Source organism: Equus caballus, chromosome 14 (genome assembly GCF_041296265.1).
Source record: "Equus caballus isolate H_3958 breed thoroughbred chromosome 14, TB-T2T, whole genome shotgun sequence".
In the NCBI taxonomy this organism is placed as follows: Eukaryota; Metazoa; Chordata; class Mammalia; order Perissodactyla; family Equidae; genus Equus; species Equus caballus.
In genome coordinates this window covers 106276425-106295843 of record NC_091697.1, presented here as the reverse complement: position 1 = coordinate 106295843, position 19419 = coordinate 106276425, and the positions used below count along the sequence as shown (strand labels likewise).

The following is a 19419-nucleotide window of genomic DNA, read 5'->3' as shown; positions in this document are numbered from 1 at the left end:
CGCACCTCCCTGCATGCAGTGCCCCACCTCCCCTCTGCCTGTGTGAATCTTGCCCATCTCTGGTGCAGCTCACGGCTCGCCTCCTTCGTGAAGACCTCTTCAGTTCCAGCGGTCTCTTCCTTACCTGAAATTCTTTAACACCCGCTCTCTAAAGCATTTATTTGGTGCTTGTCATATCCTGCCTTGTAGCTATTCTCTTCTTTTATGTATATGTGTTTGTGTATTAGACTGGAAGCTCCTCGAGGGCAGGGACCATGTCTTATGTTTGTCTGAATAATTCTGAAGAATCATTCAATAAACGTCTTTGGGTTGGTGGATCCAAGTGTTCTAAGTCAATTTACTTCTCTTACTTGTACAAGGACAGCTTTTATAACTGGGGGTGTGAGGGTGAAGTGATCATTCTTAAGTTAGATCTTGAGTGATGTCATATAAAATTCCTCCACCTCCGCTGCACCTACCCAACCTGGCACCCGACCTCCATTCCCTCCAACCCTCTGCTCTTCCTGTATTAAGGATAGAAGTGCCCTAGTGTAGTAGAAAGCAAAAATTCTTTTAGCTGTGCCTAATGCTGGTATTGGTATTGTGGGGTGTGAGTGTGTGTGTACATGAGCATATGTTTGCGTGTTGGAATATTTGAGTCATCTTACACTGCCGACTTTGAGAGCTATGTTATATTATGCAGGGTTCTTTATGTACTCCAGAAAACCAAATTGCTTGGCCGGGGGGCATGATGAATTCTCTTCATACTGAATTTTTCTCCTCTGAATGATTCTACTGCCAAGTCCCCATGTCTTTGCAATGAGCCTAAAGATAGTGGGATTTGGCTTCAGTTGTGTCTCTTGACTGTTGTCTTTTAAAGTTGCCCAGAGGAAGAAGGAGGAAGGGCAAGTGAATCTGATGAAGAGAAGCGGAAAGCTGAAGCACGAGTGGCCAGAATTCAGCAGTGTCAAGGTACGGTGCTGGTTCCCTGGCCGTGGTGTTCTCCCGGGAGGTCGGAAAGCCCAGATGTCGTGAAAGGGAGGTGATGACTGGACAACTGGTCTAATTCTGTGTACCAGAGGCCCGCGCTGACCACCTCCCCCCGCCAAAAAAGCACAAGCACTTGAAGTGCTCAAATAAGATGACTCTCTCCCTCCTTCCTCCTTAGTGATTAAAATATGTGAAAAACATTCTGCACATAACATCTATGAAACAGTGACCATGGGCAGTGTGGTGCAGACCGGCACGTGGTTGAAGGTCCCAGTGCTGTCAGGCCATAGTCATGTGACTCAGCACGAGGACCCAATAGCTCTGGTCCTCAGTTTCCAAATCTGCAAAGTAAGGAAATTAGGTTAGCTCAGTGATTCTCATCTCTGGCTGAGCATTAGAATCACTCAGGGAGGTCTTTAAAAATTCTGATGCCTGTGCCCCACCCTCCACCAGTTCACTCGGAATCGGGGTGGGGTACAGATGTCATTATTTTAAACTCTCCTGGGTGATTCTGCGGCAGAGAGCTCTGCAGACCCCTCGGTCAGATGCTGGTTGAGGCCCTTTAAGCTCTAAGAATCCTGGGACATGTCGACATCAGAGGAAAATGATCCAGCGAGGGTGGTCACAGGAATTGGAGGTTTCGAAACCGCGTCAGCCAGCGTGTCAGGGTGACAGAGGCTGGCCGCGGCCCTGGGAGGCTCCGGCCTCGGCCGTGTTTCCCTTGTGCTTTTCGTTCGTCACAGACCATGCCGCCTCAGTTTTCATTCCTAAGCATAGTGTTTAGTCTTAAGGGAAGACAGCGTGGATAAACAAAGATTGGCTCTGCAAGTTTTTCTGGAATTAGGGGAAGGGGAAAGGAATCGGACATTTACTGAGTAGGATAAACTTACAGAAAAGACAATGGAAGCTCAGAGTGGTTGAGTCCTTTGCTGAGGCGGCGGTCACGGAGTGGAAGGTTAGGATTTGAACCTGGGTCTGTCCCACCCAACAGCCTGCACTTGGCCCGTCAGACCGTGCTGCTTGCTGATTAGTAGCATTTTTATCTGAAAGTGTGGCTATTCATCTTAGTTGTATTCATGTGATAGCCTTCTCTGGTAAATCCTCTTTCATAGAGATCCTCAGCACCCAAGACCAGCAGATTTGCACGTATTTAGAGGAGAAGCTGAACATCTATGCTGAGCTTGGAGAGCTGAGTGGGTTTGAGGACGTGCACCTGGAGCCCCATCTCCTCATTAAACCCGACCCCGGGGAGCCTCCCCAGGCGGCCTCGCTGCTGGCAGCAGCCCTGAAAGAAGGTAAGATGCTTCCAAAAGGCTTTGATTCCACAAGCTCAGAAAACGTTTATTGAGCACCCCCTGCATGCCACGCACTGTGGTCTCGGTTCTGAGGACACAGCGGAATAAGACAGATCCTGACTCTCCTGGAATTTGCATTCCAGAAACAGCAAAAGATAAGGAAATAAATACATCAGGTGTGTCGGGCACTATGAAGGAACGTGAGCGGATGAGGGGGCAGTGGTGGAGTTGAGAGGCCCTGTTTTAGATAGGGTGGCCGGGGAAGGCCTCTTTGATGTGGTGGTATGTAAGCACACGTGGTAAAAGTGTGGAAGCCAAGTAGATATCTCGGAAAAGCATGTTCCAGACAGAGGGAATAGCAGGTGCAAAGGGCCCGAGGCAGGTGAGTGTCAGGTTTGTTTGAGGAACATCAAGGAGGACGGTGCAGGTGGAGTGAAGTGAGGGGCGGTAAGTGGCAGGAGATGAGTCTGGTTCACGAGGACTCAGGTAACGAGGGTGAGGTAAGGACTTTGAATGTTCTTCCGAGTGGGTCGAGAGGCTTCACAGAGTTTTGAGTAGAGGAGTGACTTGATTTGTGTTTTAAAAGGAGCCCTCAACTACTGTGCAGAGAATAGCAAAGTCTAGGAATAACCCTGGGAGCTGAGGAGGCTGGAGGTCAGGGTCACTGAAGGTGAGAAGGTCAGGAGACAGAGGCCAGGGTGTTGGGAGGTCTGTGTTCATAGGATTGGAGTCACTGAGAACTTTGACAGCAGTAGCACTGGGGAGGGGAGAACTGACCTTGTCAAGGGGTCTGTAGCCAACGGCAACCAGGAGGGGCAGCAAGTGCCATAACCTGATGGCACGGACTTCAGGGGAAGAAGGGATTTAAGGGGGGGAATGGGGCTAACGGTCTGGAAGTGACCACAGGGACAGAGGGTTTAGGAGATACTAGGCACCCCCTGAGAGTGTGGCGGGGAATGCTGTGGATCAGAAAGAGGGTGGGTAGATTATAGACCACGCATGAAAGGCATCCCACCACCTGTTTCTGTACACATAGGTTTATTGGAACCCAGCCACACCCACCCGTTTGCATATCAGTGATATCTCTGGCTGCTTTCCTGCTGCAGTGGCACAGATGGATAGCTGCAACAGTGAGTGGGCTTGTGGCCCACAAAGCCTAAAATATGTCCTCTCTGGTCCTTTGCAGAAAAAGTTTGCCGGGCTCTGGCTTAGCATTTCAGAACTTTAGCTCTGGAGGAGAATTTGGGAATCGTGGAATCTCTCATCTTTATTTCACAGTCGAGGAAACTGAGGTCTTAAGAAGGGCAGAGAGGTTGTCTGAAGTGGGGTCCACTGATGGATTCATCCACGCATTCATCAGATATTGAGCATCAACTGTGTGCTGCTGTGGGTGCTAAGGAGGCAGTAATGCTTTCATGAAGTCTTCCAATGGGGAAGATGGACGGTACACAAGGAGGCAAGAGCATCTCAGAAGTCACAAGAAAATAAGAAAATGGGTTTGGGATGAGGTGAAGGCTTTGCTTCAGAGAGGCCAGGGAAGACCTCTATGAGGAGATTATGTTTTGCAATGAGAACTGAAAGATAGAAGCAGCCAGCTGTTTGGAGCTCTGGGGGGGACCATTCCTGGGCAGGGAGAAAGTGCGTGCAGAGCCCCCGCATCTGGAATGAGCTTGGTGTGTCCAAGGAGAGAAGGAAGACGACGCTGGCAGGAGTCAGGCGAGATGGCCATGGGGTGGATAGGGGCCGGGTCTTTATAGGCCGTGGTTAAGAAAAAAAAAATTTTTTTCCCAAAACTGATGGAAAGTGATGGAAGCTTTTAATCATGGGTGTGGCATAATCTTATTTCCATCTTGAAAAGAATGTTGGCTGCTGAATGAGGAACAGATGCAAGGAGACCAGTTTGCCTGGAGACTGTTAGGAAGCCATCACAGAAGCTGAGGGGAGATGCTGGAGCCTTGGTCTAGACCAGGACTGTGCGCAGAGGCAGGAGAGAGAAGTGGACAGATGCAAGACGTATTTTAGAAATAAAGCTCGAAGGACTTTCAAACAGGTCGACAAGAACGGGTGACCCTCTCATTATCCTTGATGACCTCTTTATTGAATAAGTCACCCACTCTCAATTTTAGCTGGTGGCTTTCACTTTCTCCCCCACCAAAACTGTCACTGGAGCCCTGTTTTGGTCCATCTGCTTGGATTCCTCTGGGCTTCCATGTGGTGGGGGAGCTGGGGCGCAGCAGTGGACCCAGCCACTCAAGAGAATTCAGGGCAGTTGAAGTACTGCCCGATCTTCAGGCGAGATGATCCAGCCCCACCATTGATTGACAACACATCGCTGCAGAGACAGCAGGAATTCTTATCAGAGTGAGGGACTTATCTTTGGGGGGAAAGACCGTTCATTTACGCACCTTGAATCATCTGCCTGCCGAGGTCTTTGTTCTACTGCACTGCTTTTCTTCACTCCTTTCTCCTCTTCTGTCTCGGCCTCTTGAACTCCATCTGCTCAAGGTCCTGCTCAGGTTTCATCTCCTTTAAGCAAGTTTTCCTAATCCCGCTGGCTCTGCTGTGCTACTGGAGTACTTTTTAATGCTCTTACGCCTGGGTGATGGAACTTGGTACTGATCGCATGCTATCTAGTGGCGTGGTTAGTTGTGTCTCTTTCCTTCTCCAAGCTGCAAACTCTCCTTATTAGTTATCAAATGCCCACTGGTCATTAGGGCTCAGCGGGTGCTCAGTGAGTGTTGACTGAATTGAATCATTGGACAGAGGGGTTTAGAAATATTTGTAGGGTCCTCAAAATTACACTATTCCACATGCTAGTTGAAAACCTTTTATTGTAAATAAAAACTTCGCTTTCTTGATGTGATGTTTCCCAGTCTCACCAGATCCTATGAGTAGCCTTTGGTGCCTCTTTAAAATGCGAATCCTTTGTTTTCTTTCCTGGAGAATCTGAACCAGTAGATCTACGGTGAGGACAGCGAGACTGTATTTTTTTTTTTAATACATATATGCCCCTTTACTTCTTTTGCCCCTCCCCCCCATAAGAGTCGGTATGTTGTGTTTTCATTTTCATTTGTCTCCAGGTATTTTTTTATTTCTCCTTTGATTTCTTCATTGGTTGTTCAGTGGCATGTTGTTTAGTCTCCACATATTTGTGTCTTTCCTAGGTTTTTTCTTGTGATTGAGTTCTAGTTTCATAGCATTTGTGGTTGGAAAAGATGCTTCTTGATATGATTTCAATCTTCTTAAATTTATTGAGGCTTGCCTTGTTTTCAAACATATGGTCTATCTTTGAGAATGTTCCATGTGCACTTTAGGAGAATGTGTATTCTGCTGTTTCTGGATGGAATGTTCTATACATATCTATTAAGTCCACCTGATCTAGTGTTTCATTTAATACCACTACTTCCTTGTTGATTTTCTGTCTGGATGATCTGTCCATTGATGTAAGTGGGGTGTTGAGGTCCCCTATTATTGTTGTGTTGTTGTTAATATCTCCCTTTAGGTCTGTTAATAGTTGCTTTATGTGCTTTGGTGCCCCTGTGTTAGGTGCATATATATTCATAAGTGTTATGTCCTCTTGGTGGGATGTCCTTTTTATCATTATATACTGCCCCTCTTTGTTTCTCATTGTCTTTTTTATCTTGAAGTCTACTTTGTCTTATATAAATATGGCGATACCTGCTTTCTTTTGTTTACTGTTAGCTTGGAGTATCGTCTTCCATCCCTTCACTCTGAGCCTGTGTTTGTCTTTAGAGCTGAGGTGTGTTTCCTGGAGGCAGCATACTGTTGGGTCTTATTTTCTAATCCATCCAGCCACTGTGTGTCTTTCAATTGAAGAGTTCAATCTATTTACATTTAGAGTGATTATTGACAAATGAGGGCTTAATACTGGCATTTTATTTCTTGTTTTCTGGTTGTTCTATTTCCATTGTTTCTCTTCCCTTGTATTTCTGACTACCATTTCAGTTTGTTGGTTTTCTGTGATGGTCTTCTCTTTATTAATGAATTGTGGCTCTGCTCTGATTTTTCTTTTTTACTGGTTACAATGAGGTTTGGATACAAGATCTTGTAGATGAGACAGTCCATTTTCCGATAGCCTCTTATCTCCATTAGCCTAAGCAGGTTCCATTCGTTTCCCCTTCTTCTTCTGAGTTATTGTCACAAGTTATTCTGTTTTGTGAGTTTGTGACTAAATTGAAGTGTTTACAGTTATTTTTTATGCATTTCTTCCCTTTATCTTTTATGTTATAATTGTTTGCTGACCTGTTCTGATAGAGAGCTGCAGTTTTCTAATTTTGTCTGTCTGTCTATCTCCTTGGTGAAAGCTTTGTAAACCTTTGCCTTTTTCTTTCAGGTAAGAGGGTATCCTTCAGCATTTCTTGGGGGGAGGGGCAGGCGTCTAGTGGCGATGAACTCCCTCAGCTTTTGTTTATCTGGGAAAGCTTTTATTTCTCCATTGTATCTGAAGGATCCTTTTGCTGGATAGAGAATTCTTGGCTGAAAGTTTTTGTCTTTCAGTATTGTGAATATATCATTCCATTCTCTCCTAGCCTGTAAGGTTTCTGCTGAGAAATCCACTGAAAGCCTGATAGAGGCTCCTTTGTAGATTATTTTCTTCTGCCTTACTGCTCTTAATATTTTTTCTTTATCATTGACTTTTGCCAGTTTTACTATTATATGCCTTGGAGAAGGTCTTTTTGCATTGAAGTAATTAGGAGTTCTATTGTCTTCATGTAGTTGTAAGTCCAGTTCCTTTCCCAGGTTTGGGAAGTTCTCAGCTATTATTTCTTTGAGCAGGCTCTCTGCTCCCTTCTACCTCTCTTCTCCCTCTGGAATACTCATAATCCTTATGTTGCTTTTCCTAATTGAGTCAGATATTTCTCGAAGAATTTCTTCATTTGAAAAAAAATCTTAGTTCTTTCTCCTCCCCCCCCCGAGGCATTTCTATAGTCCTATCCTGTAAATCACTAATTCTGTCCTCCATAAAGTCAGCTCTGTTTTTTTATGGTTTCTAGATTATTTTCTGCTTCATTAATTGTGTTCTTCATATCCAGAATTTGTTTGAGGTTTTTTTTTTCAGCACTTCTGTCTCTTTGGTGAAATGTTCCTTCTGCTCATTAATTTTATTCCTGAGCTCATTGAACTGTCTGCGTTTTCTTGTCATTTGTTGAGTTTCTTTATGGCAACTGTTTTGAATTCTGTCATTTAGCTTGTAAATTTCTGTGCGTTCAGGCTTGGTTTCTGGAGAGTTGTCATTTTCCTTCTGCTCTGAAGTGTTACTGTAGTTCTTCATGGTGTTGTGACCCTTTGCTGGCACTTTTGTGGATCAGGTCACAGATTCCACCTGCCACATCTGGGGAGGGGAGCAGGAGCTGTGTTTTCTGATCCCGCCCCATCTGCTGGGAGTTGTGTCAGTAGGGCTGTTCTGCATTTGTGCGGCCTAGCCACAGTTGCTTGGGGGGTCATGCATGCATGCACAAGTGGGTCCTCTGTGCTCCACTACAGGATGCTCTTGTGCTGGTGGGGCCACTGTGCTTGGCAGGGGCCTGGCTGAGCTGCTGTGCTAGGTGGGAGGGGAGAGGCACTTTCTTTCCCACACAGACTGACTCTGTGCTTGCAGGTGGCTTAGCTGAGCCATTGCACTTGGTGGGCAGGGCTCCCTCTTTGGGACTGAGCTGCCATCACTTGGTAAGGAGTGTTCCCACAGGCGGGGCCACCATGACAGGGTGGGCTCTTCTGCTGGCCGGGTCACCACTCCAAAAGCATCTGGGCACAGGCCAGGCTGCCCCTCCCTCCTCCTACAGTTGTGCCAGCCTCTATGTGAGGACCCGTGACCTGGATTGCTGCTCCCAGGGAGGGGGAGGGGTCCACTCACCTGGTTCTGCTGCTCCCCAGGCATGTAGTCCACCCGCCTTCAGATGTATGGCTGCAAGGGTCTGCCAGGCATCCTGTTGTGCTGTGCAGGGAATCCTCTGCTGGTTGATACATGTCCATTTAGTTGTAACTTAGAGGGGAGAGACAAAGGGAACAACTCACTCTGCCATGATGGTGATGTCACTCCCGGGAATCTGTATTTTTTAAGGCACATTTGGGAAAATACTCTTTTGAAGAATAGCTAGTGTTTTCTGAATAGCAAGTTTTAAAATCCTAAGGCTGGATATCATATTTAAATTAGTTGAATTACAGGGAGCTTGTCAGCCAACTAATGTACTAATAGTTGCATTTGAGATTTTTATACAATGAGTTTGTTTTTTTATTGAATTCTCTATCATAAAATGATACTAAAAGTATTGGTCTAGATTGCAGGTTGGCAAACTTTTCCTGTAAAAGGTGGGATGGTAAATACTTTAGGCTTTGCAGGCCACATGCAGTCTCTGGGACACATTCTTCTGTGTGCGTGTGTACGCGCGTATTTTAACAACCCTTTAAAAATGTGAAACCATTTTTAGCTCCTAGGCCATATAAAAACAGACTCAGGTCAAATACAGTTTGCCAACTTCTGGTCTAGATTAGACTGTATATATGTTTGTTTTTTAATTTACCTTTGTTTTCTTCTTAGCTGAGAGCCTACAAGTTGCAGTGAAGGCCTCGCAGATGGGCGATGCATGTCCATCATCCGAGGAAGGTTGTGGAGAAGCTGCCTTGACGGATACGCTCAGTTCTCAGGACGTGCCAGGATTGCCTACTGCTTGTAAGTGAAGTTACAGGCCTTTGCAGTGAGCCTGAACACAACCCTTGGAGCATGTAGTGGTTCCATGAGGTGACGGCAACAGCTCTGTCCCTATTTGGAGGGGACTTAGTCTTTTTTTTTAAATTAGAAAAAACTTGAGCATAAACATGCTAGCCGACTTTCCAAGTGGCGTCCCAAGGTGAAGGACTTAAACAAGAGTTGGTGGGTTACACTGCCCTGTTACCCAGCCTGGCTCTGCACCTTCCCGTACCCTGCCCTGCCTCGTTTTTGATAGGACTTAATGAATATAGTTTGGAAAAAACTTCTGGGGCTGGCCTCGTGGCCTCGTGGTTAAGTTCGTGCACTCCGCTTCGTCAGCCCAGGGTTTCACTGGTTCGGATCCTGGGCGCAGACATGGCACCTCTCGTCAGGCCACGGGGAGGTGGCGTCCCACATGCCACAACTAGAAGGACCCACAACTAAAAAAAGTATACAACTATATACTGGGGGGATTTGGGGAGAAAAAAGCAGGGGAAAAAAAAAAGATTGGCAACAGTTGTTAGCTCAGGTGCCAATCTTTAAAAAAACAAAAAAAAAACCTTCTAAACTTTTTTGGTTTTCTGATAAAGGATCCCTGCAGCTCATTAGAGAATAAGGCCTTTATTTCATCTCATCTCTTAATGTGTCCACAGGGGAATATAACTCAGAGAACCATAATCCCATATACATATGTTCACACACGTGTTGGTGCTTAAATGCAGAAGTGCCAAGAGACTCTTGGTTGATGTCGTCATACACATTAGTTTGGGACAGAATACATTTATTAAAACACTGTTTCAATATTTTAAATTACAAAAAAATAGAATGTAGAGAATTGATTTAGGTAATTTCTCGGAGCCTAATTATATGGTTATATGTATAGTTGTAAGCTAAATATTTAATTCTCTAAAAGTCTCTGAGATAAGAGCATAAAGAATATATTTTTTGTTATGTTCAGGTGTTAAAAACCTCACTTCCACTTATATTGTCTTAGTATTTCTTTGACAACATCCCTTGGTTAATTAACATATATGAAAGCAGAACAGTTTTAAATGCTATACTTTTTTTTTTTTTACCAATACCAATAATTACATTCCCCTCTCAAGTTCTGCTTTATCTAATCCTGGTTTCTATTTCAGAATGTGCACATATGCTTTTCATTTCAACACAGCTCACATTCGTCAGGGGAGTTGTACTGCCCCGGGTATTTCCTTGTTAAAGAAGAACCTCATTATGCCATTGAGGAAGTTCTGTCTAAAAATACACCAGGGGTCTGCTGCTCTCAGCCCACCCCGGGGACAGCTGGACAGCTCCACTCGCTGCTGCAGCTGCTCAGGGCTCGTGCCGCACCTTCCCTCCCTCAGACCAGGCGAGGACGGTTCTCGCTGTCTGTGTCCACATCTCCCGTGACTTGGGAGAGTTCACAGGGCACACCCATGATGTCTGCAGAACCATTGGGAGGCCATTTACAGTGCCTGATATCCGGATTCATGTAGAGGAGGAGCAGGGCCAGGTCGGCAGGGTCCTGTCCCCAAAGACCCATTCAGTTCCGGGCTGCATCGCGACACGGGGCCACAAGGGTTTGATTCTCTTTATGAAGCTGGCGAGGGCACAGTACTCTTCCTACGTGAGGGTCAGTAACTGAATGGGCCCATTCTGTGTTTGGCTTTGAGGCCTGTTCCTTCTGAGTCAGACCCATGTCTGTCTGAGGTTATAGACTAAGCAAGCCCTCTGTTTTAGTCCTCAGTATATTCAATCAGGTGGATGAGTGTTTGCTACTCCCTATAAAAGTCTGGAGACCCTCTTGTCCACTCTAAACTTGAATACGGGAACAGAGGGCCTGATCTTGTCTCATTCTTCTGCCTTCATTTGGCTCCCCATCAGCTTCTTTCCCCACTTGATGCTCCTCATTTCTAAGAGGGACTGAGAGAGACAGAATGGCTAATTCTTGGTAATGCCTTTGGCATCTCTCTAAGAGTTAAGAATAATACCCAAGAGTAAAACCATTTTTTGGCTGACAGAAGAATCTCTATAAAATGTCCCTTCACTGTTTAAGCGTTGACTCGCTTGGGCAAAATGAACTTAATTTTTAGCTGATGTAATTTGAAGCAGTTTCTGCTTAAACAAAAACTGCTTTGTAGTGGAAGAAGCCTTTGGAGTCCCAAAGGACTCTCATTTAAAGATGGCGCTGGGAAAAAACTTTACAGACAGTGTCGCAAAGTGAATATCTATTTCATGAGGATCTGGTTGGGTGTGATTCCAGTGAAATTCTGGGTGTGAAAGGGCTTTGCAAAGTATACTTTCAGTCCGTATAAGATAAGCATAGTATAAGTTTTAACTAAGTTCACATGGGTAAAGAAAGAAACTCCCACCAACAGAGATTTAATGGCTGGAGTGAAATCTGTATTTGGTACTTAAAAATATTTCTGGACTAGAAATATTTCTGTGTTTTCGTAGGTTAAATATACAATATTTACAGTATTTGTGAATTTAGAACATAAGCAAGAATCACAAAGAAAAAAGCACACCTGGAAATTGTTAAAAAAACACAAAAAAACAAAGTGACTTGGAGACAAGGAGGGTGCCTCCATCTGTGTGACTGCAGCTTCATGCGGCGTTAACTCAGGAAGAGGTTCCCTCTTGTCACTGGGCTCCTCCTTCCTCCCGGACCTTGTATGGTCTGTGGCTCTTGTGCCAGCCCCGAGGGAGCCTTTCACAGGCCTCTCTCCTTAGACCTGGGCCTGCCCGTCCTCGCGTCTCCTTTTGCAGGGCCCGTTCCCAGCCGCACCCTCCCCAGGTGTTTTCTTCTATTAACTGAAAGTGAGGTGTAGAATCCACCCTTTCGGTACCACTCCCGTCACGTGAACCTCTCCATACACAGAAAGAAAAATAAAAAGACGGGTGGTAACTGATTCCGTGCATCAGTTGGGTACCCATTAGTGTGGAAGCTCCCTGAGGGCAGGGGCTGTGCTTGGCTCTGCCCTCTTTCTGCACATTGCATGAGAGTATTCGATACGTGTGATTTTGTGATGGGTCTTATTTGGAAAAGTGTCAACTGTGTACAAAAGAACCCAGACCTGGCTACTGTTTGATGATGTCCTTTTTGTTTCTGTCTCGATGGTGCACTTCCAGCACTAGTCACAGAAGGGACAGGAGGAAGAGGCTGCTGGGATGTGGATCCCGGGACCCAGGGTGTGGGAACCGACTTGGCGGTCTCTGATGCAGGGGAGAAGGTATCGTGAACTGACTTGTTAGTAAATGGCGCCAGTCACTGTGTGTAACAAAATAACCCCAGGTCCTGGTCTGTCCAGTGAGTCATGTAAAAGTGTTTTCTGAATTGTCCTCAATTTCAATATTCATATTTAAACTTTCCAACTTACTTCTTTAACTGTTCCTGCTCTTCCTATATCTTGTGGGTGTAAACAAAGAAATAATTGAAAAGTGATTAAAAAGATTGAAAACTCGAACGTTGACTGGTGTGTCTGCGCTCTTCCGTCTGGCCTCTCTTTCACTGTCCACGCTGCAAACCTCTGGCTTTTCACCCATAACGTCTGGCAGCTCTTGGCTGACAGGTGGTCCCGGCGTCGGGGCCCTTACGCAGCCAGGTGGCACTAAAGTGGCAGAAATAATTTTGACTCTGGAATATTCTTGCTTCTTTCACTTTCTCTTACCTTCCTCTCCTTTCAGATTGCTTTCTGTCACCACCCATACTGTCACCTACATTTTTGTGATAGACTTTTAATCAACCTGACCAATTTTTGCTTAGGGCAAAGTGTTCAAAATGCCTCTTCTCTTTCGAGGTATGATACACATAGTTACAACACTGTCTTTTAAAAATTAAATGTGTGAAGCTTCCTGTTCAAATGAAACCAGGCTGTCAGAAATAGAGAAGAAATGAGAATGTGATTCTGAGAGGTGGTGAGGTGGCCTCCCCATGATTGTCTGGGGCTCAAGAGTTTAGTTTTATCTAAAATCGGAGTAGGTTTGTTACCAGAGGCCAGTATGTGTTAATGTGGAAAAGTGACACATCAGGGCTTTATGTGTGTAACATTTGACATATATTTTGTATATATTACATATGACTGAGAAACCAAATCCAAAGATTTTTTTTAAAATCCATAGAAAAGATGGCTGTGATTTAATGTTTTTTTTAAACTTCATAGGCCAAAATGAAACTAGGAATGAAACATTTTGCTCCACTTATCCCGACTGTAAGCTTCCTAGCTTCTTCCTTAAACGCTCCTGCTCTCCACCCCTTCCAGTGCAGACTTCGCTCGTAAATCTGTGGCTTCCCACTGCTTTTATATTATGAGAGGGAAGTAGGGAGGGAGGGTCAGTTAGTGACAGTTTCTCTTGGGTGGAAAGCTGTGGTGGCTCCCGCCCCGCAGGCTTTCCCTCCGTGACTCAGTCACAGGTAAGTGCCATTGAGTGTCTTGGGTCCTGCAGGTGAGCCCCCCTGGAGAATTGTGCCACTAATGAGGCATTTGGAGAAACTGCATGAACTGATGTATGGGGTAGGATCACTCGAAATCACACTTTTGAAAAGTGTATAATGGATATTTTTAAATTAGCTTTCTTAATAAGGTAAGATTTTAAAAAATGTTTCTAAAAAAATTAATTACCCAAACGGCAAAATACTGTGTGTAAATCACCAACTGCAGCTGTGCACTATCACCACAAGGTGGCAGACCAACTCCGTTAAAAAAAATGACGTTAAAAATTTCTGTCTTGCATCTAACCTAGTGGTTCTTGGGAATAAGTAACCGCGTGTAGCATAATCTGACTCATTTCCATGTTCCTAATTTTTATAGAATGTAGAAATTCTATACCATATGATCTTCTTACAAAAGCAGTGGAGTGTGGAGCAAAGTCAGAACCAGAAGAGCAGAGAGAGCTCCACAGCTGGCTACAGAATGGGCGTGTGAGCCACACTCTCTTCCAGAGGGTCAGGCACTGATCTGATGTCTCCTTTTCCATCCTTGTCCTTGCCCTGTGAGAGGTGCTGCTTGGTGATGCAATCTCTCATAGGCAGGCAGGGGGAGAGGGGGCGGGAGGAAGAGCTGGGGCTGTCACATCCTGGCATCAACAGCCTGAACTGACTGAATTTAACAACAAGCCCAAAGTTACCTGGTAACATGACCACAGCTGACTGTTCCTCATGGTTTCAACTTAAAGCGGCCCAGACAAGAGCCAGCGGTACAGGGGAGCCTGTGGGCTCCTGGAGGTCAAGGAGTCGGATGACCTCCTGTAGTGTAAGGAGTGGAGTGCACGCTGGGTGCTCAATATTTGTAGAATGGAGGGGGAGCGTCCATTTCATGCCAGGCGTCCTTCTTAGGCTTGCATATGGCATCGACCACACACGTGAAATCCTGCTACCCACTGGCTGACATCCTAGTGGGAGAAGACAGACAATAAATGAAGAACAAATGGGCAATTCAGTTCTGGAAACTGGAAACCCTCACTACCCACTTGTGCCTGTAATGTGTGTGGTAGAGACACCCCATCCCCCAGGAGCAGACAGCCTTATGCAGCCTCGTTCATGGCCTCTGCTGATGGTGCTTCTACTAAGGCAGGCACAGACGGCTCCAGTGAGCTCTGAGAGTTGCGATCTGGAGCGGCCAGCTAAATGTTCCCCTTTCAGCCGTCTCTAGGTCTGGTTTCTTCTCCCAGCCACTGGCTGTTTTGGCTTTGTGAATCTCAAACATGGAGATAGGGAGCTCGAGGCCAAGCATGATGTTCTCTAGCATCCAAATGTGGCCTCCAGGATTCAGAGAGCCAGCCTGGCCCGAGACGACTGCAGCCTGGGCACAAAGAGTTTACAGTGTGGTTTGCGCAAGGTAAACACGTCACTTGTGGAGAGTCAGCTGCGCTTCCTTACCCCATCCCTTGTTGTTTTAAGGGACCGTTAGGTGAAAGGTTGCTGTGCATCTCAAATACCGAGTTTGCACGGGGTGGGAGAGGGTGCTCTTATCAAGTGATTGCTTGATTGTACAGGCTTTGATTTCCGGAGGGGACAGTCACCCTGGAAGAGCCGAGAGAGAGTGCAGTGTTTTACCCAAGGTCACACATTTTGGAACACTACAGTGTAGCTTTCCAAAGTAGCGTGATTATTCATTTTCTTATGTTTTTATGTATTTTAGGTGGAATATAGAAGTTTCCCAGGTTCTTCACAGTCGGAGGTGAGTTCTGCACACTTAAATATATCGTCATCCTCTATGTGAGGATAATGAATGCTTTTGCAAGACTTTGACGCTTAGGATCTTGTTTTTCAGATTATACAAGCGATACAGAATCTAACCCGTCTCTTGTACAGCCTTCAGGTAACTGTGCTGCTCTAAATTTTGACCTCGTGAATGTTTCTCTTAATGCAATTCGCTTTATTTGATGACTCCCAGACCTTAAAACTGAGAGCCTTTGAGAGGTAGTGAATGATCTTAAAGCGATGCCAGCCCCCCAGGCCTTGCTCAGCTTGACGCGTTGAACTTGCCCCTGGTTTTGTGATCACAGGGCGACACCACTGCTTTTTACACCATTCTTCTCTGAAACCATAAAACAGTTCATATCTTTAAAAAATATTGATGAATATGATCTGGCTTGAAGTTTACAATGAAACTCTTAGGTGAGTGTAGCATGACTTCACATTTTCTGGTGAAAACTTAAATTCACACCTAAACTTTTCACTTCCACATGTGGCCTTAGGCCTTGGGAGCAGTTAAATAATTCATATGCTCCTTCGTTCCTGGGTTTGTTCATCCACCTGATGTCTGTTGCCTGCCCTCTCCGTGCAGGGTGCTGTGCTAAGGCCTGAGCACACACAGGCAAATGGCCCACAGAGCCCACGATAGGCGACTCACTGTCTTCCAAAGGAAGACAGGCAGAAATCGAGCTTGCCTGTGGGATTATAGGGTTGGATGATCCCTTAGGCCATGCACAAGAAAGGCCGAATATATCCAATTGCTTAATTTAGGGATTAAAAAATATTTTAAAATGGTATACAAGCAATGTTTATATGGTAAACACATTGTAGAAAAATTTGAAAATGCAAGTAAATAAAACAATTTGTGAGTCCACAGAGAGAATGACTGTTGTCGTGTTGGAGTGTACCCTCCAGCGTTTACATCTGTTTTATACGTGCTCTCGCAACACGTGCCATTCGGTATCGTAAGTGCTTATTGTATAGCACAATTTTTAATGGTTGTATAATGTTCAAGTCTTTGGAATTTATCCAATTCCTCATAGTTTATACTTTTGTGTTAACACTCTAGCAGATATCCTTGTACACTAATCTCTGAACATATCTGAGTGTTTCCTTAGGATAATTAGGTTTTATTAGATATTGTCAAAATAACCAATATCCCGTTCTACTTGTCCTTAATTTGAAAATGGCTCAAGGCATCTGATTATCTTAATTTGCATTTTTTTGATTATTGTTGAGATTAAACTTCTTTTCCTACTGGTTTATTAGTCATTCATACTTCATATCTTTACCTGCTGAATCTTAAAGGGAAATAAAGTTGTCTGACTTTAAGTTTTCACCAGAAAAAATGTAAAGGCATGTCACATTTGATGTTTTCTTGTTTATGCTTCGACGGCGTTGAGACTTCTTTCTCTTACGTCCTAGCGATCATCTGCCTACTCTTGCTGTAGTTCCGCTGTCTTAACTATTAAAGGTTTGCATTACGTTTGAATAGATGACAGTGCTGGTCTCCTTTTACTGTTTTTCTGTGCTCATCTATATGTTCTTTCGTAAGAGCTTTTGAATCACTCTGACAAGTTTGTTACCTTCTACCAACACCTTTAAAATCTCTTTATATTTATGAATTAAACTGGGGAGAATTGGCACTTTTGCAATAATGCATGTTGTTAGTTATCTCTTATTTTATGTTCTGCTGGAGTGCTTTGTAATAGTCTTCACATAGGTACTGTACGAATTTTTTTTTTTTTTGGCTAAGTTTATTTATAGATATTTTTCTCTTTGTTTCTGTTGAGAATGGAATTTTTTTCATTATGTTTCTCCAATGGTGGTTGCTGACGTAAATAAATATTTTTATTTTTATATGTTTATTTTGTAACTAGACAACTCATCGAATTTTATTTTTTGTTTTAATCGTTTTCCTGTTGATTCTTTCAAGTATTCCAGATAGAAAGTAAAAATTTGAAAATAACAGTATTATGGCTATTCTTCAATAGTTATATCAGTTTCGTTTTCTTGGCTTACTGCTTTGGCTAGAACTTCTGAAAATGTGATAAATAATAGTGACGATAGTAAGCAGTCTTGTCTTCAAGAATTAGTGGGAATGCTGTTAGATATGCTGGTCTGGGCTCGGTGTTCTTAGAGACGGATTAATCAGGTGGACAAATAGTCTTTCTTTTTCTAACTGAGAAGGGGTATAGTTTGAGTCTAGTTTGTTAACTTTTGGGAGATGAAAGCATTGAGAATCTGGGCTTGTGCTGCCTGATGAAAACTCTCATGAAGTCACTTCCTTTCGACCTTGACTGCAGCCCTATGTGGAGTCAAGATTCAGAAAAGCCGGTCACCTAAATGACCTAATTTTTGCCGCACATCGGGTTGAAGCAATACAGGAAAGATCAAATTCTGTAGTGGGTTCTCCTATGCAAAGGTCTTGAGCAGGTCTAAGGATGTGGGCTCTGAAAGATTTCTGTTCACGCCGCAGTCGTCTCTTTTGAAGCTGCATCTTTCGTGCATGATTGAGGTTTTTGCATGAGCATTTTTGAATCAGATGGACATTGAAATTTGATCCCCCCTGTATTAGGAGAGCAGAGTTAGAGATGACGTATGGTCAAGGCAGAAAGGAAAGGACATAGAATTATTTCAGCAAAGAAAAGTTAAGAGAGAGTGAATTGGAAATTTCCCTAAACTTGAAGAGCAAGTGCTGTTCTCATCCTAAATATAAATGTGAACTTTAAGTGTGAAAACGGATATCCAGTCTTCAGACTCCACCTCCGTGCTACAGAAGAGATGGTCTTATCCCAAATGTTGAGTAGATATGAGGAATACTGCATGGTAGCACCTAATTAGGCTAACTAACGCTTACATGAGACAGCATTGCCTACTGTAGTTTTGACATATAAAATATTGAATTTTTGTTTGTTTGTTTTACTACACTGACTCCCTTAGGATTTGTTAGAATTAAATGGTGATGTGCAATCCACAATTTGTCCGAGCTGGGACCTCTGGGTCCTGAATGGTTTATTATTTCATATTTTAGAGATCAAAGTAGTTAATGCCTATTCTCATTGATAATCATTGTTCTCTTTACAATAACTTCTAAAAGATATTATTCAAATATTCATGTGAATTTGAAATTTTTAAAATTATTTTTCAAATTTGAGAACATTAATTTTATTTCAAAAGGTCCCAGTGAATACATTTTTGATTCTTATTCTAAAAGAAGCACCAATTTAAAATACACCTTAGTTCTTTATCCTTCAAAAGTATAGGAAAATGCTGATCTAACAAAGAACTAATGGTCAAATCCTCATCTTCTCAGCATCTATTACATGGGCAGTTTTAAAAATTCTTAGGAAAAAGAAATGTGAGTTTATCCCTAGGAGAGTAATAATTTCTCATAACGAGTCAAAACACACACACACACCCGGTATGTGGCCATTTTCAATTTGTCCCTTCTGTGCTGCTTTGCACTTTAAATGGGAACTTTTAAAATTAAAACCTTCCGAGGGCATTCACAGCGACTTTTTTTGGTTTTGTGGAATCCTGCCAAATCTTGGCAATTATTTCCCGTGATGCTGCCAAATTTTTCATAGGCAGATACCGTAACTCAAAATATTTTTTTAATCTGGTTGGTAATGTCCTCTGGGCTTTAGAAATATCTACGTTCCCTTATCATTCCAGCCTCCTGTTAGCGATCTATTAAACAAATGAGTTTCAGCTTGGTGTTTTATGCATGACCTTCCTGCAATAAGACAAAGAAACAACAATAATGAGACTAGCTTCACATGTTACATATCTCCAAAAGGTGATGTTAACGGCTGTTCTTGGGTATCAGATTATAAGAAGATTATTTACCAGAAGTCTCCAAGTGGTTGACTTTCATTTCTACGTCTTCATGTACGTAATGTAGCTTAAGTAATTTCTGGCTTCGGATGCAGATAAAGGATACTACCAGATTTGCATAGATTCTTAAATTCTCATGAATTGACTGGAGCCACCTCAGAAAGAGAATGAGACATGGAACAGGAATGTAGTCTTGTGAATTTACGTTCTGAAATCATCTTCAAAAGACTTGTTTAAATATTATCCGACAACCAGCAACAAACGACATTTCCAAAAGAGGGCATGAACATTGCTTTTGTGCTTTCTTTCTTTTGTGTATGAATTCCCATGTCATAAATCCCAGCTCGTACTAGGAGATGGAGACGAGCCTATTTGAAGTGCCACGGTTGGTCTTAGTATGTAACTTAGGA

The 19419-nt window shown here is 43.6% G+C and overlaps 1 protein-coding gene across 38 annotated transcripts in view; it reads left to right on the top strand.

Moving 5' to 3' along the window:
- Nucleotides 1–19419, top strand: part of ARHGEF28 (Rho guanine nucleotide exchange factor 28) — a 273620-nt gene that overhangs the window by 224704 nt on the left and 29497 nt on the right. For 20 of the 38 annotated variants that reach the window (XM_070233455.1, XM_070233468.1, XM_070233464.1 and 17 more), the window contains 6 exons: nucleotides 860–951; nucleotides 2082–2264; nucleotides 8824–8957; nucleotides 12096–12206; nucleotides 15114–15152; nucleotides 15246–15293. In XM_070233455.1, coding sequence (XP_070089556.1) covers nucleotides 860–951; nucleotides 2082–2264; nucleotides 8824–8957; nucleotides 12096–12206; nucleotides 15114–15152; nucleotides 15246–15293 — 607 coding nt within the window. The remainder of the gene's footprint in view (nucleotides 1–859; nucleotides 952–2081; nucleotides 2265–8823; nucleotides 8958–12095; nucleotides 12207–15113; nucleotides 15153–15245; nucleotides 15294–19419) is intronic. The other 18 variants (XM_070233456.1, XM_070233473.1, XM_070233453.1 and 15 more) reach the window with 1 other exon arrangement.